At 37.9% G+C, this 13,069-nt stretch overlaps 1 protein-coding gene across 7 annotated transcripts in view; it reads right to left on the reverse strand.

Annotated features, from left to right (window-relative positions):
• Positions 1-13,069, reverse strand: part of SPAST (spastin) — a 90,513-nt gene that overhangs the window by 5,675 nt on the left and 71,769 nt on the right. For all 7 annotated transcript variants that reach the window (XM_045369543.2, XM_074012022.1, XM_015433825.3 and 4 more), the window contains 7 exons: positions 11,764-11,839; positions 11,437-11,528; positions 11,213-11,292; positions 6,473-6,515; positions 5,012-5,091; positions 3,385-3,455; positions 1,173-1,213 (listed from right to left, as the gene is read on the reverse strand). In XM_045369543.2, the coding sequence (XP_045225478.1) occupies positions 1,173-1,213; positions 3,385-3,455; positions 5,012-5,091; positions 6,473-6,515; positions 11,213-11,292; positions 11,437-11,528; positions 11,764-11,839 (483 nt within the window). The remainder of the gene's footprint in view (positions 1-1,172; positions 1,214-3,384; positions 3,456-5,011; positions 5,092-6,472; positions 6,516-11,212; positions 11,293-11,436; positions 11,529-11,763; positions 11,840-13,069) is intronic.

Below are 13,069 nucleotides of genomic sequence, written 5' to 3' on the forward strand. Positions count from 1 at the left end.
TTTTTATAATGTATAAAACCCCACAAGCTTCATATAATTTGTTTTTTCCTTTTTTTTTTTTTTTTTTGAGACAGGGTCTCACTCTGTCACCCAGGCTAGAGTGCAATGGTGCAATCTTGGCTCACTGCAACCTCTGCCTCCCAAGTTCAAGTGATTCTCCTGCCTCAGCCTCCCAAGTAGCCAGGACCATAGGCACGTGCCACCATGCCCAGCTAATTTTTTTCTGTTTTTGATAGAGACAGGGTTTTGCCACGTTGGCCAGGCTGGTCTTGAACTCCTGACCTCAAGTGATCTGCCCACCTCAGCCTCCCAAAGTGATGGGATTACAGGCATGAGCCACCACACTTGTCCCATTGTTTTCTTCTGTTTGGTCTTTACATAATATGATTTGATAGAAAATGACTTAATGACTATGTATATATGTTTTGTCCATTACCAAAAAAAATTTGACTGAGACTATTTCATAGGTTCCATATTTTGAAATGAAGCAAAGTTCATTTTTTCTAGCTTCTAATCAACTAGAAAAATCCATTAAAAAAAATTAGTCCCAAGCACTCTGAGAGGCTGAGGCAGGAGGATTACTTGAGGCCAAGAGTCTGAGGCCACCCTGGGCAACAGGGAAAGACCCCATCTCTACAGGAAATTTAAAAATTAGTGGGGTGTTGTGGCACTTGCCTGTAGTCCCAGCTACCAACAAGTTTGAGACAAGAGGACTGCTTGAGATCAAGAGGTGAAGGCTACAGTCAGCCATGATTGCACCACCGCACTCCAGCCTGGGAACAGAGCAAGACCCTGTGTCTCAAAAAACAAAAAAAACAAAAACAGCCAGATGCAGCGGCTCAAGCCTGTAATCCTAGCACTTTGGGAGGCCGAGTTGGCTGGATCACTTGAGGTCAGGAGTTTGAGACCAGACTGGCCAACATGGTGAAATGCCCTCTCTACTAAAAACACAAAAATTAGATGGGCTTGGTGGTACATGCCTGTAGCTACTTGGGAGGCTGAGGCAGGAGAATCGCTTGAATCCAGGAGGTGGAGGTTGCAGTGAGCCGATACTGTGCCAGACAGTCTCAAAAAAAAAAAAAGAAAAAAAAAAATACACACCCACACACTCATATGTATATGTCCTACAATACAGAGGACCAAAACAAAGAAAATATTGTAAAATACTATACCTCACTGGCAGACATATTCTTCACCTGTTCTGGTTTTAGTTCTGTAAAATATAAAAGTCAGGCACTTAAAAATATATAGATTTTGCAGTTTAAATTGTTGAAGGGCAAAACCAGGTACAATGATCTAAATGTATCTATTCAGTACAAATCATTATATTAAAAGAAAGAGACACATGTTAACTTTGAGAGCACATACAATTTATAAATGCTTAGAGAATATTCCTTCTTAGGAATAACTGGAAAGTGTTCAATTTCTTGCATATTGCCAAAAACAATAGTTTACAAATCTGAAAGGGAACTTAAAAGAATGCAACTTGTTCTTTACAAAATGCATTAGTCTTTTTTGTTTTTACTCTATACTTTATGTACTTTTCTTTTCTTTTTTTTTTTTTTTGAGACAGAGTCTTGCCTTGTTGCCCAGGCTGCAGTGCTCGGCTTAATGCAACCTTGCCTCCCAGATTCAAGAGATTCTCCTGCCTCAGCCTCCTGAGTAGCTGGGATTACAGGCACGCACAACCACACCTGGCTAATTTTTGTACTTTCAGTAGAGATGTGGTTTCACCATATTGGCCAAGCCTGATCTCGAACTCCTGACCTCATGATCCACCCATCTTGGCCTCCCAAAGTGCTGGGATTACAGGTGTGAGCCACCGTGCCTGGACTATTTATTTACTGTTTAAGACAGCACCTCACTCTGCTACCCACCCAGGCTGGAGTGCAGCGGCATGACCATGATTTACTGCTGCCTGGACCTTCCAGGCTCAAGTGGTCCTCCTACTTCAGCCTTCCGAGTAGCTGGGATTACAGGCACATGCCAACAGGCCTGGTTAACTTACTATATTTTTTTGTAGAGACAGGATCTCCCTATGTTGCCCAGTCTAGTCTCAAACTATTAGGCCCATGCAATCCTCCCACCTTGGCCTCCCAAAGTGCTGGGATTATAGGCGTGAGCCACTGCACTCGGCCATTTTCTGTACTTTAATGGATGCGAATCTTTTGTAAACCCAAATTTTGTCTACCTTAGAATAGCCAAAATGTTCTAAGAAAATACAACTGATTTATGCATTAGCTACTGTTTCTGAATCCACTATTTGAACAAGATTTAAGCTCCGGCAGCAAGAAAATTTGTTTATCCAGAGTTTCAAAATACTCTCAAGGCTACATTTTTTATTTTGCAAAGTAGCAGTTCTTAATCAGTACCCTATTTCACTACGGGAGGTGTTACTGGTAATTTTTAACCAGTAAAACAAAAAGGTTTTGTATAATGTAGGCTTTTAATGCAAATTACAGTGGACACTATGATAACATCTTTCTCATACAACTACATTCAATTGTACTTTCTTGAATGAGAGAAAAGGGATGGAGCTATTATGATTATTTTATCATCACAGCTAATAATCTGAGAGCATCAACCATTCACTACCCATGCTGGCTGTGGAAATGTAGCTGAAAATATCTATGTGAGTTTATCCTAACCTAACCTAAAAAGAATCAGTCGTGGTATTTTGGCATCAACCAAGAAAGTTGAATAAAAACACAGCAATAAATATTTTGCTGTAATTCCTCAAAAGACATAAACTTCTCTTATATAATTTCTTTTAGACACATTAATTTCAAATGATGTCACAATATGAAAAGAGCCAGAAAACAGGTAACAACATTTTCCTTACATTATTCTTTTTTGTTTAAAGTTTTCTTTTTGAGTTTTCTGCTGCTTACTTACTATCAAGAAGTGAAACCTCTTGCCTAGAACAGGGGTCATAGTCCACTAGCTCACAGACTGTTTTTGAATGATCTGTGAGCTAAGAATGGTTTTAATTTTAAGGCAGGGCATGGTGGCTCACGCCTGTAATCCCAGCACTTTGGGAGGCCAAGGCAGGCTGCTCACTTGAGCCCAGGAGTTCAAGACCAGCTTGGGCAAGTGAAACCCTGTCTCTACAAAGAAAAAAAAATAAAATAATGATCCAGGCATGATGGTGCATGCCTGCAGTCCCAGCTACTGGGAAGGCTGGGTGGGAGAATCACCTGAGCCTGGGGGGTTCAAGGCTGCAGTGAACCACGATTGTGTCACTGCACTACCGCCTGGGCAACAGAGTGAGACCCTTTCTCCAAAAGAAAAAAAAAAAACTCTTGGCAGAGTTTTTTGGACTTCTTAAACTTCTAAGGTGGTGTAATAAATAGTTCTAAATGTTTCAAGCTCTTGTATACCTACCTCGGATAGGACCCAGTGCTGCATCTTTTGCCAAAGCTGTTAGGTCACTTCCTGAGTATCCATCAGTCATTCTGAGGAAGGGAAGGAAGAAACAGCAAATTATTTCCCTTTTTTTTTTTTGAGACGGAGTTTTGCTCTTGTTGCCCAGGCTGGAGTGCAATGGCATGATCTTGGCTCACCGCAACCTCCACCTCCTGGGTTCAAGTGATTCTCCTGCCTCAACCTCCCAGGTAGCTGGGATTATAGGCATGCGCCACCACACCTGGCTAATTTTTTTTTTTTTGGTATTTAGTATAGATGGCGTTTCACCATGTTGGTCAGGCTGGTCTCGAACTCCTGACCTCAGGTGATCCACCCGCCACAGCCTCCCCAAGTACTGGGATTACAGGCGTGAGCCACCTCACCTGGCCAAACAGCAAATTATGTTCATCTCTGCAGATTTAAATCTCCATATAATAAGAAGGTAAAAAACTAGTTTCCCTTTGTCAGCAGACCCATAGTTAGGAGGTTTGATTTTAAGGGAACAGAAAGGCCCATTTGCTGAAAATAAACAAAATAGTATACTGCTGTTTCCCTGTAATGCCTCAAATTTTAATCATTAGAACCATTCCTTTAGATTAAGGCATACTATCTCCAGAGGCTTCATTAAATTGTAAACATGTCACCTGGAAAGGTAACATCTATAAACTACTGTGGCCAACTGACACATAAACACAATTACTTCTCTAATTAGTGTTTATCTTGGCAAAGAATACTCTCTTGATGGGGTAAGGGACAATCAATGTACATTTCTTTAAATATGGGGATAGACAGAAAGGTCTGGAGTAGAAGGTATTTCCAAGTAATTTGTTCTTTGGTTATAGGTATCTGGGAACTCAGAGTTCTTGTTAAAATCATTCAATACTCACATACTCGTTGAATACTTTAAATTACTTTATGACATTTTTCAGGGAATAAAATTCATGAGCGCATCTCCTATACTCAGTTTCTACTTCACACTGTTCATAAAGTTTAAGATTATTCAAATAGCTGAAATTAAAATTATTAAAATTATCAAATAATTAAAATTATTGAAATAGCTGAAAACTATTCAGCATAATGCAAAGAACAAGTTTATATAAAAAATCCGTGTTAGTGTGAGCAATATGAAATGTTAAAAGTTTTTTTTGAACAGGGTCTCACTCTGTCACTCAACCTCCACCGCCTGGGCTGAAGCGATCCTCCCACCTCAACCTCCCAAGTAGCTGGGACTACAGGTGTGTACCACCATTCCTGACTCATTTTATTTTTTATAGAGATGGGGTTTCACCATGTTGCCCAGGGTGTAAATGTTTAAATTACTTTAATACCACTTACAGGTTTAAATAAATTTATAAAAAGAATATACTATCATCATTAGATATTTAGGTCATATCTTGCAGAGGACACAGTAAGTGAAATTTAGATTCCACATATATATAAGAATAAGACGTAAGAAAAAGGCAAAGGAGGTAGAGGATGAGACAAAAAGTCTTCTGTAAATGAATTACTCATTTCATACTTAAGATTACTTTAAATAACTAAAAAAATAATTATTTACAAAAAAATAAATAAAAGCTGTGAGATAAACCAAATCCAAATTACTCACCTAGCAAGTTGTGCTAGTTCTTTTTGGGTCAATGGACTTCCTTGTTTACATAACAGATTTTTAAGCAAAAGTAGTCTTGTCTGCAAAATATTAAAAAATGATCATTCAGTCTAATTTAATATCAGAATTAATGATTCTTTTTTTATTTTGAGATAGGGTCTTGTTCTGTTACCCAGGCTGCAATGCAGGGCACAATCATAGCTCACTATAGCCTCAACATCCTGGGTTTGAGCAATCCTCCCATCTCAGTCTCCCGAGTAAGTGGGATCAAAGGCACGTGCCACCATGCCCGGTTAATTTCTAAAAAAGTATTTGTAGAGACAGGGTCTCCCTATGCCACCCAGGCTGGTCTTGAATTCCTGGCTCAAGCGATCCTCTCACCTCAACCTCCCAAAATGCTGGCATTATGGGCGTGAGCCACCACACCTGGATAAAAACATAGCAATAAATATTCTGCTGCAAAAAAAAAACCAGTTTTACAGAGGTATGAATTCATCTACTATGAATTTCACCCATTTTAAGTGTATAATTCAATTAGTTTTAATACATTTATATAATTGTTTAATCATCACCACAATCCAGTTTTAGAACACTTTTTAGTTCACTCATACCTGTTTGCAGTTAATCCTCATTCCCAACTCTCACCCTGACAACCCACTGATCTGCTTTATGTTTCTAGAAATTTGCACTTTCTGGCCGGGCGCGGTGACTCACGCCTGTAATCCCAGCACTTTGGGAGGCTGAGGCAGGCGGATCACAAGGTCAGGAGATCAAGACCATCCTGGCTAACACAGTGAAACCCATCTCTACTAAAAATACAAAAAATTAGCCAGGCACATGCCTGTAGTCCCAGCTACTCAGGAGGCTGAGGCAGGAGAATCACTTGAACCCGGGAGGTGAAGGCTGCAGTGAGCCAAGATCACGCCACTGCACTCCAGCCTAAACAACAGAGCAAGACTCTGTCTCAAAAAAAATAAATAAATAAAAATAAATAAATAAATTTACCTTTTCTGCATATAAACAGAATCATATGATATGCGACATATATCATCTTGCTTCTTTCATTTACAATGTTTTGGAGTTTCATTCATAAAACTTAATATATGAAGTGAGTATGCAGCATGTATGATGGATAACAGTATCCATTAAATGAATATACCACATTTGTTTATTCACCAAAAGGAACATTTTAGATCATTTGTAGTGCTGGCTATTATTGATACTGCTGCTATAAAAATTCTTGTACAAGTCTTTGTGTAGACATACATTTTTGTTTCTCTTGGGTAAATTCCTAGGAGTGAAATTGCTGGGTCTGACAGTAAGCTTATGTATATCTTTTTAAGAAACCACTAAACTGTTTTCCAAACTAGCTGTACCATGGATTGGAAGACTTAATATTGTCAAGATGGCAGTTCTTGTTTCTGCTTTAAAACAAAAAAAAATTCAAACACAGATACATACCTCCTCATTTGGTAAAGACACATATACCCGTTTGATGAAACGCCTAAAAAAAAAAACCCAGCACTTTTAGAAATATAATTTTGAATTTAAAGCTGAAGCAGCAAATGACAGGAAAAAGCTTTTAAAATATAATATTCAAGGCATTGGAATGCATTTTGGTAGTTATCAATGCAAAAATATTTTTGTTACTCTTTTAAAACTCTAGTTAATGTTTAAAAATCCTTAATTTGGTATTGTTAGAATTAATCATTTATGTATGTATATGTTTTTAATAGCAGTAATGCTTTAAAACAAACAAAATATCTGATATAAGTAGATCTCCTATCTTCTTGAATCTGAAAAAAACTAAAATCAGCAAGGATAATAGAAACAGAAACGTACACTTCATCAACAAACTAGGTAATATTTGCGGAACTAAAATACATAAAGGTGAACTGCCTAGGGCAGTGAAAATTACACTGACAAAGGAAGACACACAAAGGATCTGCTGCTGAAGATCATGGACATGACTGTCAGAATACAGTTTTCCTCCCCAAAAGAGATAGCACACCCTAAAGGGTTATAATAAAGCCAATCCCTCCACATTTAAACAAGCATATAGGCCTGGCTCTGCAGACCATGTAAACCCTAACTGATAGCATAGGAATGGCAAGGAAGGTGAGACTGAACAAAGAAACTCTAAGACGAATTATCTTTATAAGAAGGCATCTAACAGTCTGGTGGGAAGGCAATGTCTTGCAGTGACCAATATTTTTTAGTAGAAGAATAAATCAACCCTATCTCTTATTTACACACACATATACTTCATTATTAGGTAGGGCTTCACTGTAAGTGAGGGAGGCTGCATGTTAGTTTAGAGTATACATGGACTACTCAAGATACCTATCCCTTCCCCTACAATATCCTTCCAAAACTAGGTTTTCCAAGAAAACTCTTTTATTCAAAGAAAAATAATAAGCAAAAAGAAAAAACCAGGACAGAGCTCATTAAACAAACAAAAAAAAAACCTGCCCCCAAAAAGAGCAAACAAAACACAACAAACATAAACTAGATAAAATGAAGAACATGCATGAGAAGATTTTGCCATAGAGCAAATTAAAATTATGACCAAATATCTTTCCATGAAATAAAATAATTTTAAAAGAATTTTTATTTTTTTATCCTTAAGTTTTTTTTATAGATATGGAGTTTTGCCATGTTGGTGAGGCTGGTCTGGAATTCCTGGCCTCAAGTGATCTGGCCTCCCGAAGTGCTGGGATTCCAGGTGTGACCCACCATGATGCCCAACCAAAGAACCGTTTTCTTTTTTTTTTTTTTTTTTTTGAGACAGAGCCTTGCTCTGTCCCCCAGGCTGGAGTAAAGTGCCCCAGTCTTGGCTCACTGCAACCTCTGCCTCCCGGGTTCAAGCGATTCTTAGCCTCCTGAGTAGCTGAGATTACAGGTGTGTGTAACCACACCCAGCTAATGTTTTATATTTTTAGCAGAGACAGTGTTGTGCTATGTTGGCCAGGCTGGTCTCGAACTCCTGGCCTCAAGTGATCCACCCTCCCCAAAAAATTGTTTTCTATGAAACAAGAGCCCAGTGAAATGTAAGAGCTTACGGAAATAACGTATAGATGCTCAAAGAAATAAAACAGAAGATGAAAAGTAGAATAACAGAGGTCAGGAAAGTAATGAATAAAAAACCACCAAGGAAAGAAGAGTTAGAAAAGATACAGCACAAAGGAGATTAGATACTAACCCAGTAAGAAATAAAGGCAACAGGCTTGGGAAAACAGAACAAAACAAAAAGACCTAAGAGTTTAAAAGGATTAACAAGAAAATTGCAAAAAGACCTAAGAGTTTAAAAGGATTAAGAAGAAAATTACAGATAGGGAAAACAAAAGGATGCAACATAACACATAATTTATGTGCAAAAGAAAACAGAAAAATGAACTAGGAAAAAAAATTAAGATACCATTTAAAATAAATTTCCCATTTTAACGATATTTATTCTTCCAATCCATGAGCATGGAGTGTTTTTCCATTTATTTGTGTCATCTCTGATTTATTTTAGCAGTGCTTTACAGTTCTCCTTGTACACGTTCTTTCACCTCTGTCATCAGCTGTATTCCTAGGTATTTCATTCTTTTTTTATTATTATTATTTTTTTAATTTTGGAAATGGATTCTTGCTCTGTCGCATCCAGGCTGCAGTGCAGTGGCATGATCTCGGCTCACTGCAACCTGTGCCTCCTGGTTTCAAGCGATTCTCCTTCCTCAGCCTCCTGAGTAGCTGGGATTACAGGCACCCACCACCATGCCTGGCTAATTTTTTGTATTTTTAGTAGAGACAGGGTTTCACCATGTTGGTCAGGCTGGTCTTGAACTCCCGACCTCAGGAGATCCACCTGCCTCAGCCTCCCAAAGTACTGGGATTACAGGCGTGAGCCACCGTGCCCGGCCGGTATTTCATTTTCTTTGTGGCTATTGTAAATGGGATTGTGTTCTTGATTTGATTCTTAGCCTGGACATTATTACCGTATAGAAATGGTACTAACTTTTTGTACACCAATTTTGTATCCTGAACCTTGGGGTAAAATCATTTATCAGTTCTAGTAGCCTTTTGATGGAATTTTTAGGGTTTTCAAAGTATAGAATCATATTGCCAGTGAAGAGAGAATGATGACTTCTTTTCCTATTTGGATGCCTTTTGTTTCCTTTTCTTGCCTGATTTCTCTGGTCGTAAAACGACCATACTGCCCAAAGCAATTTACAGATTCAATGCTATTTCTATCAAACTATCAATGTTATTTTTCACAAAATTAGAAAAAAATTATTCTAAAATTCATATAGAACCACAAGTCCAAATAGACAAAGAAATCCTAAGCAAAAAGAACAAAGCTGTAAGTATCACATTACCTGACTTTAAACTAAACTATACAGCAGCCCAAACAGCATAATTCTGGTATAAGACCCACAGGCCAAAGGAACAGGATAGAAAATTGAGAAATAAAGCCACACACCTGTAACCATCTGATCTTTGATAAAGCTGACAAAAACAAGCAATGGGGAAAGGACCCCCTACTCAATAAATGGTGTGGGGATTACTGGCTAGCCATATGTAGAAAAATGAAACTGGACCCTTACTTTTCACCATATACAAAAATTAACTCAAGGTGGATTGAAGATTTAAATGTAAGATCTCAAAGTATAAAAATGCTAGAATAAAACTGGCTAAGTCCCCAAATGCAATTGCAACAAAAATAAAAATTGACAAGTGGGGCCTAATTAAACTAAAGAGCTTCTGCACAGCAAAAAGAACCATCAACAGAGTAAACAGACAACCTACAGAATTGCATCCAACAATGGTCTGATATCCAGAATCTATAAGGAATTCAAACAATTGAACAAGCTAAAAACAGACAACCCTGTTAAAAAATGGGTACAAAGGAAATGAACAGACACTTCTCAAAAGACATATGAGGGGACAACAAACATGAAAAAATGCTCATCATCACTAACCATCAGAAAAATGCAAATCAAAACCACAATGAGATATCTCACACCAGTCAGAATAGCTATTAATAAAACGGCAAAAAACATCCCATATTGTCTAGAGATTGCGGGAAAAAGTAAAAAAATAACAGATGTTGGTAAGACTGTGGAGCATATGTACTGTTGGTGGGAATGTACAGTTCAGTCATTGTAGAAAGTAGTTTGAAGATTTCTCAAAAAACATAAAACAGATCTACCTTTGACCCTGCAATCCCATTACTGGGTATGTACTCAAAGGAAAATAGATCATTATACCAGAAAGACATGCATTTCATGTTTATTGCTGCACTATTCACGACAGCAGACATAGAATCAATCTAAATGTCCATCAATGGTGGACTGGATAAAGAAAATGTGGTACATACACACCATGGAATACTATGCAGCCATAAAAAAGAATGAAATAATGTCCTTTGCAACAACATGGATGGAGCTGGAGGCCTTAATACTAAGCCAATTAACGCAGGAACAGTAAACCAAATAGCTCATGTTCTCGTAAGTGGGAGCCAAAAATTGAGTACACATGGACATAAACATGGGAACAATACACACTGTGGACTACTACATGGGGGAAGAAAGGAGTGAGGTGTGAGTTGAAAAACTACCTACTGTACACTATGCTCACTACCTGGGTGCAATATAATCACGTAATCCATCCAGTAAAGAGAGAAAAAAATCAAGTTAATTTACAAATTTGAAAAAATCAATTTGGATTCAGACTTTTATACTACTACAGCCAATCCTAGAAACAATGGGGCAATATTGTAAATTCCTTGGGAAAGGATGCCCAAGAATTTTATGCTGAGCCAAACCGTCCTTCCAGTACGAAGGGAATAAACTGGCTCAAACACACAAGAACAGAAAACACATTTTCCATGAACCCTGCTTTGATCATCTTCTCATGAAGCCCAATAAAAGAGGGTAAGAATCAATTCTGAAGTCTAAAGATAATTTAATGCAACCCAGAAGAACTGATCAATTTACCTAAAACCATAACTAAACCTTTACTAGACTAATTCTCCTGATATCAAGCAGTTGACCTCAAAATCCTTATGTAGTTGGTAACAAGAGGCTAGAGGATAGTACTGGAGGAAAATAGTGAATTTAGTCTTAAAACTGAGAGTAAGGAAATAATATGTAAGATGGACACATGAGTATATACTGTCTGTAATAAATGCATGTATTTCCATATAAATCTCCCTACCTGAGAACAGCCTCGTCAAGCTCTTGTGGCCTATTAGTTGCACCCATTACAAGTACTCTGTCATCTCCAGCAGACTGTACCTACAAGCAAAAAATCTTTTTTCAATTCATTTAGAAAAGTAATAACAAATATAAAGATATTTGTAATTTTAACATTGGCCATTCAATAGGAAAATATATATATGAAAATGCTGCCACATTAAAAATATCATAATCAACACTTACACCATCAAATTCTATTAGAAATTCAGTTTTTAGGCGTCTACTAGCATCGTGCTCCCCTTCTCTTCTTTCACACAAAAGGCTATCAACTTCATCTAGAGGAAATACAAGTATGAGACTTTAATTAAAGACCAAGCTATGTGAATCATCTGAGATTAATCTAGTTTACTACTTAATAATATAGTGGGTCCTATTAAATTCATTAGACAGTCTTTAAGCTTGCCCTTCTTTAAAACTTCTTCCTTCTGAATAATGTTTCCAATCATATCTTTCCTATTTGGAAAGGGAAATTTCACAAATAGTCAACTTAGTTGGAAAATATGTTCTTACCTATAAAAATTATAGAAGGCTGAAGTTCTCGAGCCACAGCAAAAAGAGCCCTCACCAATTTCTCTCCTTCTCCCACCTAAAACAAGGCATTATATTGTTATACACATAAAATGCAACATTATTCCAGTTTTTTAAATTTTATGTTGAAAATCTAGCACACAGGAATTTAATTTCCCTTCCTTAAAACAACCAAAGATTTGTTTTGAGAAAGGGGACAGTATTACTGAACCATTCCTTACAATTTTAGACAATAGACCGTGATTTCATACAGCCTTTAAAGTGCTTTAAAAATTCATCTGTTTTGCTTCACCCTGCATTCCTAAGACTTGAGAATGAAATAGCTATTCGATCAAGGATATAACTAGTGAGAAAAGGGGAAGACGAGGGAAGAGAAAAGAGACACTGTACATATTCTTTAATCCCTAGATTACAGGGTATATTTACAGAAGCAAGTAAGTTGGAATGTGCTCTCCTAAACAAAACTTTCTCTATTAAGAACATCATGAAAAGTCATTCACACATAAATATCAACATTTCTTTCTTTTTTTTTTTTTTTGAGACAGAGTTTTGCTCTATAGCCCAGTAAGGAGTGCAGTGGTGCAATCTTGGTTCACTGTAAATTTTGCCTCCTGGGTTCAAGTGATTCTCATCCCTCAGCATCTCAGGTAGCTGGGATTACAGGTGCCCACCACCATGTCTCGCCAATTTTTGTATTTTTAGTAGAGATGGGGTTTTACCATATTGGCCAGGCTGATCTCAAATGCCTGACCTCAAGTGATCCACCTAAACTTGGCCTCACAAAGTGCTGGAATTACAGGCATGAGCCACGGCGCCCAGCCAGTAAATATCGAAATATTTCCAGATAGTCCAGAAGGTCAGTGAACACCCCTTGAGACACTCCCAGGTGCTGACACCATACAAAGGCCATTTTATGCACCAAAGTAATGAAAGAGTCATGAGGTCTGTGATAATCTACAGTAAAAATTTTTCTGTCCTCTAGGTGGCATTTATTATTTTTACTGAAGATTTAACTAAAAACAAAAGAAATGTCACCAGATTTAGAATAATCAAAACAAATATTCTAGGCTGGGCGTGGTGGCTCACACCTGTAATCTCAGCACTTTGGGAGGCCAATGCAGGCAGATCACAAGGTCAGGAGATGGAGACCATCCTGGCTAACACAATGAAACCCTGTCTCTACTAAAAATACAAAAAATCAGCCAGGCGAGGTGGCGGGCGTCTGTAGTCCCAGCTACTTGGAAGGCTGAGGCAGGAGAATGGTGTGAACCCAGGAGGCGGAGTTTGC

Source organism: Macaca fascicularis, chromosome 13, assembly GCF_037993035.2.
Source record: "Macaca fascicularis isolate 582-1 chromosome 13, T2T-MFA8v1.1".
NCBI classification, from domain to species: domain Eukaryota; kingdom Metazoa; phylum Chordata; class Mammalia; order Primates; family Cercopithecidae; genus Macaca; species Macaca fascicularis.